This window comes from Mandrillus leucophaeus, unplaced genomic scaffold, assembly GCF_000951045.1.
Source record: "Mandrillus leucophaeus isolate KB7577 unplaced genomic scaffold, Mleu.le_1.0 Scaffold117, whole genome shotgun sequence".
Lineage (NCBI taxonomy): Eukaryota > Metazoa > Chordata > Mammalia > Primates > Cercopithecidae > Mandrillus > Mandrillus leucophaeus.
This window is the reverse complement of record NW_012099987.1, coordinates 44,843-51,713: the sequence shown is the minus strand read 5'-3', so window position 1 is coordinate 51,713 and position 6,871 is coordinate 44,843. Positions and strand designations below refer to the sequence as shown.

The 6,871-nt window shown below is 36.9% G+C and overlaps 1 protein-coding gene across 6 annotated transcripts in view; it reads left to right on the top strand.

The window, feature by feature from the left end:
* LOC105553656 (cytochrome P450 2C20) overlaps positions 1-6,871 on the top strand; it is a 39,620-nt gene that overhangs the window by 7,434 nt on the left and 25,315 nt on the right. For 2 of the 6 annotated variants that reach the window (XM_011999781.1, XM_011999806.1), the window contains exons 2-5: positions 1,270-1,432; positions 1,605-1,754; positions 3,987-4,147; positions 5,302-5,478. In XM_011999781.1, the coding sequence (XP_011855171.1) occupies positions 1,270-1,432; positions 1,605-1,754; positions 3,987-4,147; positions 5,302-5,478 (651 nt within the window). Of the gene's footprint in view, positions 1-55; positions 81-1,269; positions 1,755-3,986; positions 4,148-5,301; positions 5,479-6,871 lie in introns of those variants that run through there. The other 4 variants (XM_011999820.1, XM_011999797.1, XM_011999812.1 and 1 more) reach the window with 4 other exon arrangements.

The following is a 6,871-nucleotide window of genomic DNA, read 5'->3' as shown; positions in this document are numbered from 1 at the left end:
CTACAGATAGATGTTAAGGACATCTGCAAATCTTTCAGCAATGTAAGTATGCTTTATGTTCCTCCAGTCACTTGCAAAGGGTAAGTTATTTGACTGCTATTTTTAGACAAAATATATTCTTGGAAGCACTCTATTTTAATAGATCATTGTAAAGCAAAATACTCCCTCTGAACTTCTTTGATGTTTCTTTTGTCTTTCTAAGTCTGTCATTGTCAGAAATAGTAGAGTGAGTTGATGCATTTTGTGAATACAAAATCACTGGGGTCATTGTATGATAGAATCATTTAATACAATGTCAAAAGTTGGAAGTGCTGTTCACCTCTTTGTTTCAGAGTGTTTTGCTATGATTTTTGACTGAAGGTGAAGGTAAATGTGTGTGATTAGAAATTTCATCCAATAAGTCCTCTACTGCAGTAGTCATGTGTTTTATTCAGAATCGTCATGAAAATTGAACTTCTCTGAAGATTCATTTGATGGCTGATATGACAGAAATATTTGTGGGTTCAGGAGAAGCATATATGCATGAAAGAAAGAAGTAATCAGTCGGGGCCCAATTGGTGGTTAACATAATTCTTCTGGATTCTGAACAAAGTCACTGTCTGTGGTCAAGATTGCTGGAGAATGGAAGAAATTCTTTTTTCAGGAGTTGCTGAATGTCCTGATTCTAACTTTGTGGTACTTCATCTTTCCGTATTGGTAATACCAGCAGTTACAAACTGGATTGGGCATCAGAATTGCCTAGGGTGACACTGATAATACAGATTTCTAGGGTTGATCACAGGACTGCTGAATCAGAATCCTCATGGTAAGAGCTTTACAGGTGACCCTGAAGTCCTTAACCGGGTATTGGCCTCAAGGTGGACATGGGGGAGTGATAAATTGTTCAAGCATCAGTTTAAATTAGCAGAGGTTCAAGTTTGGAGCTTCTATATATTACCTGTGGGACTCTGAGAATGAATTTGGAATTCTCTGGCCTCAGTTTCTTCATTTTTAAAACAGGGCAAATGAATGTGCTCAATGTGTTGAAGTGAGGATGAACTGTGATTTGTGTACCAATTGCCTGGGTTATTGCATAGCACATCATAGGCCATCTATAAGTGGCTGCTATAACAATCACCATCACATTTATGTACAAAATTCAGAAATATTGAATCTATGTGTGGCAAATATAAACATTAAAAAATACAATGAAAATATCAGTCTGAATCATACATAATATTTGGAGCAAATAGCGACTTATTTTGCTGCTATTTGCATTTCCTTTCCCAGTTCTCAAAAGTCTATGGTCCTGTGTTCACCGTGTATTTTGGCATGAATCCTGTAGTGGTGTTGCATGGATATGAGACAGTGAAGGAAGCCCTGATTGATAATGCAGAGGAGTTTTCTGGAAGAGGCATTTTGCCAATATCTGAAAGAATTACTAAGGGACTTGGTAGGTGTGCATATACCTGTGTCAGCTTTGGTAACTGGGGTGAGGAAGATGGAAAACAGAGCCCTAAAAAGCTTCTCAGCAGAGCTTAGCCTATCTGCCTGGCTGCCAAGTGTTGCAGTGCTTTCTTCCTTGGTTGTGAATTCTCCCAGTTTCTGCCCCCCTTTTTTGTTAGGAATCATTTCCAGCAGTGGAAAGAGATGGAAGGAGACCCGTCGTTTCTCTCTCACAACCTTGCGGAATTTTGGGATGGGGAAGAGGAGCATTGAGGACCGTGTTCAAGAGGAAGCCCGCTGCCTTGTGGAGGAGTTGAGAAAAAGCAATGGTGGGTGACTCTACTCTGCATCACTGACCTTAACAGTTAGCTGTCTTCACTAATGACATCCTTGGAAACATTTCAGGGGTGGCCAGATCTTCATTGTGCATCCTGGTTGTCAGCCCTCAGGTGGTGGAGGGAGGTTTGAAGCACAGACAAGGGAGATTTTGTGTACCTGTGCTTTACCTGTATAAATGTGTTGGTTCATAGGGTATAGGAATCAAAGGTCATTTAATCCTATTTTCTGCTCAATTTTGTTTCCTTGTTTTCAAATCAGAAATAATAAATAAGGGTCTTGAGTTCATTTTTTGAAAAGAGTTAAAGAAGAAGGTTTCCCCCATAGCATAAATCTGCATTACCTTCACCAGAACATTTCTCTAGAGAACACAAGGAAAGTGGACATGGTGAAAATGACCTTATCACACCCTATGGAACATGAACCAGGTGACATGTGCTTTCATTTAATTAGTTTTTTCATATAGTCAGACTCACATGTCCGGGAATTCCTTCCAGGTCCATGCCTACAGCTCTGGCCAGCAATGACACTATGTATGGTTTCACTTTCTTAGGTATATCTCAGTACAGTTTTCATCAGTTGTTATTTCTCAGGAAACATGGTACTATTTGAAAACTGTCAGGATTAATTATTTCTTGTTAACCACTACTTACTGTAACAATTTATATATTTTGAGTAAATATAATCTACAGTATAACTCAGCAAAATACACAAACACTAATTTATAAATAATTTAACTAGATTTTAACTATTATGAAAAACTCTTTATCTTATCTTCCTTAAATGTAATTTGGCTATGTTTTCAGTTTTGTCATCTTTTTTCCCCTGTATTGGATCTTAGCTTTGAAATTTGTGTGAATCATTTTTCTCCCACTGCCAGTTTACTCACCTATGAAGTGCTTGTTATAATCAATGTGATTATCAGCTGGGATATAAAATTACCTTTTTAAATTCACTCTCCCAAATGCAGTAAAAAAAAAAAAAAAAAACAACCTGGATATCAGATTGTACCTGAGAATCTCTCTTTCTCTCTCTCTCACACACACACACACACACACTCTCACCAAAGCTTCCCAAATTACCTTTCACCCCCTTGGCTAAAACAACAGTTTTTCTGAAACTTTAGAGCCCAGTAATATTTAAAGGAGTCTGGCATAGAAGCTGCTAACTCAGCAGGTTTCCTGTTGTTCAATGTTCCAACTTTATTCAGAACCCTTTCCTTTCATGTCACTCTTATTTAGGACCTATCGATGTGAATTTGGGCACCCTTTCCATTTATGTTCACTAGTCACTTGGTTACAGCAATTTCATTTTAGAGATTCCTGCACCAAAAAAAAAAAAAGCCTTTTAAATAATTTATTTACCTGTAAAATGACAGATTTGCCCTCACTTATGGTCAAATTTAAAACTTTATTAAAACATACTTATCTTGATGACTATACTGAATAACATCCCAGAATCCACAAGAGTAGTTTTGCCCAAATGAATTAAATTTGGAAGATGACTGGAAATGATAAACATTATTTCCAAAGGAAGGACATTCATTTTTTACAAATTGAAAAAGAAATAAAAAGATTCCATTTATCAATTTACTTTTTGGTTAGCTTTACTGGGATTTAGATTTGAAATAAAAAGTTAATGTTTTACTTATTTAATCTGTTATACTTAATGCTCATTTATATTAGTGTTTCTTCTATGCCATATGGATGTACCTGCTTTTCACATTTGTTCCCTCAGACACATGCATTCACCCACAATCTCCCTAACTTTAATTTCTGTTGGTTCAGCACACTATACTTTCAGCTATTCACTGTATGTAAGACATTTCTAGGTCCCCAACTTATCTCTTCCTATCTCTGTGTTTACTGTCCAGAGGCTTTGCAGACAGACATGATTCTGCTCCAAAAACTTGAATTATTAGGATTTCGAAAAAGTCGTCTTTTTCCTTCCAAAATAAAAGATACCTTGGGTTAAAAGAGTTTAAGTAAAGGCAGTGGATGTGAATTACCACATGCGAAATGACATTGTTTAGCTAGACTGTAATGCTCAACTCATATTTAAGGTAAAAGTAATGTGTTTATTTCATGCATGCTGATTTTTTTGGACACATGGGGAATTTGTAAGATATTGTTTAAAATTTCTAAATTTTCTTTATGTCTTAACAAATGCAGATCTTTTAAATGTTTATTTTTAAATAATATTTTAAAATATTTTTAAATCTTTAGCCTCACCCTGTGATCCCACTTTCATCCTGGGCTGTGCTCCCTGCAATGTGATCTGCTCCGTTGTTTTCCAGAAACGATTTGATTATAAAGATGAGAATTTTCTCACCCTGATGAAAAGATTCAATGAAAACTTCAGGATTCTGACCTCCCCATGGATCCAGGTAAGGCCAAGATTTTATCTTCCTGGGAAACTATTTATGCTATGTTTTCTGGTAAGTCCAAAGTTCTATATGAAGTGCATGTTTGAACACCACAGTACTGCAGAAATTTATGAAGTGAACATCTGGGAAAGATGACCAAGTCTTTTATTTTACACACAGAAAATGAATGCCCAAATACTGGGGTGGCTTTCAAGCCCAATGGCTTCCTGACCAGTGGTTTATCCACTAAATCCCAAAGCCTGTTTCAATAAAGTGCTTTGGTGACAGCCCAAAAACACGTCCATATCACTCCATGGACATCCGGGCCCTTTCTGAAGGTTTTCATTACTCAATAGGCTTATCCTCCAATCAACGCTTACTGACCTCTTCCTCACATTACTTGGCAGAAATATTCTAATTTAGGGAAAGACTATCTCCATCAAGGAGGGAGAATATTTGTGACCATATAAGGTGCCAGGAAACACTGAGTAGGGCAGGTGTGTTTGATGCTGTAGCTGAGACCCTGGCTGATGAGGCAGCTAGGTTAGGAATGACAAAAATGGTTGGTTTCATGCTGTATGAACCATAAACAAACATTCAAATTTTACCCTGTGCTGAGTTGGCATGCCCTACACTCTGCCTAAATAATAATTGTGTGATCTTAGAGAAATCACTTAACTGCTCAGGTGCACAGCTGGGTTTTAAGGTATCTTCGAGCTGCTCGCACTTCTAAAATACTGATTCCATTTTTGAAGCTACTTGACAGAAATAAAAACAGTGGGTTCTAGCTTTGTGCTCTCTATCAGGTTGCCCAAACCCCCTTAACCTCTAGCGTCATCAACTAAATATAAATCATAGTAATTCATGCCATCTTATATTTCAAGGTTGTAGGGACGACTTGGTTTAACAATGAGAAAATTGATATTAAAATGCTTTTATACAATAAAAATGATGTATGGGTGAAGAAAATAATTATCATCTTTGATTTCCTGTTCAAAATTTTCTCCTTCCAATCTTTAGGTACAGAAAATTGCTACACGTGCACAATAAAAATTTCCCCATCAAAATGTACATAATATTTTATTCATATTTATAGCTATAATTTCAATCAAGGCTTGGTGTAAGACACATATGTCTTATGACATGTTTATATTTAATATTCTTTTCTCTTTTAGGTCTGCAATAATTTCCCTCTACTCATTGATTGTTTCCCAGGAACTCACAACAAATTGCTTAAAAATGTTGCTCTTACAAAAAGTTACATTAGGGAGAAAGTAAAAGAACACCAAGCATCACTGGATGTTAACAATCCTCGGGACTTTATCGATTGCTTCCTGATCAAAATGGAGCGGGTAAGATATTAGCAACAGATCAGTAATTTGATTTCTTGTCCATTTTGTGATTCATCGAATCCTTCTGTAATTTACTAAGGATGTTTAAATGATCAGGCCAGTAATGCTTGACAAGCACCTTAATTACTTATTGTATTTATGGGCCTGCACTAAACGTCATGGAAAATACAAAATTGTCCAATAGCTAGAATGCATAGACTCTCTTCTTGAAATAAAAATAATCTACGTGAGTAGAGTAATATAGACACTGCAGTCAAATGGAAACAATTACAAATAAGTAGAAAATATAAAATATCCTACCATAAACTGAAGATGGATATCAGTATTGCACACAGATTATGTGACAATGGAAAAGAATGGCTTATCATAAATGGGCTTCCTGCATGCCCTGCATATTGAAATAGCCCTTAAAATATTTGCAGTGTGGAACAGAAGAAAAGTTTCAGATGGACTGAGTAGATTGTGGAGAGGTGTGTGATGGGAAAGAGTTGGTGGATGGAAGAGAGAAGGTTTAATTTGGTGTAACCTAAAATGAATTTGCACAAAGGAGTTGGAGGTTGATGTTTATCAGGTAGCCTGTGAGCGTGAATCCTGTTTTCATTGCACTACTTACTGAAAAAGCATATTTTTTCCTATTGAATTGTCTTGACGACCTCATTATAAACCAGTTAAGTATAAATGTGAGGATTTGTTTGTGGGCTCTCAATTCTACTCCATGGATCTGTCTGTCCCTCTGACAGTAGTACCTCATTTTGAAGTCTTAATTACTGTAACTTTGTATCAAATTTTCAAATAAAAAAGTGTGAGTCCTCAAAGCTTTTTTCAAGACTATTTGGGCTTTTGGGGGTTCATTCAGTCTCAACATAAATTTAAGAATAAACTTGGCAATTTCTGCAAACAAGCCCATAGGGATTTTAACAGATTGCATTAAATCTATAGATTAATTCAAAAAATTATGACATTTTAAATATTGAGATGAAATTCATGTACCATTATCACCCAATTTAAAGTGTACACTTTAATGGTATTAGTTTAATTACAATATTGTGCAACTGTGGTAAGAGGCGGGAAACTCCAGAAGTGGGACTTGGACACGGGACCAGATTGATGGCTAGCTAAAACAGGGCCAGGACAAAAGCAGCTTTCAGTCAGTCCCGCCCACCAGTGTGCTGTGTTAATTTACTATTCCCATGGCAACACCCAGGAGTTACCTCCCCTTTCCATGGCACCCAATGACCCAAAAGATAGGACCCCTTCCCTTCACAAACTGTCCATTAATATGCATGCAATTAAAAGTGGGTATAAAAATGACTGCAAAACTGCCCTGAGCTGCTACTCTCTGCCTATACCATAGCCCTGCTCTGCAGTAGCCCTCACAGAGCTGTACCACTGC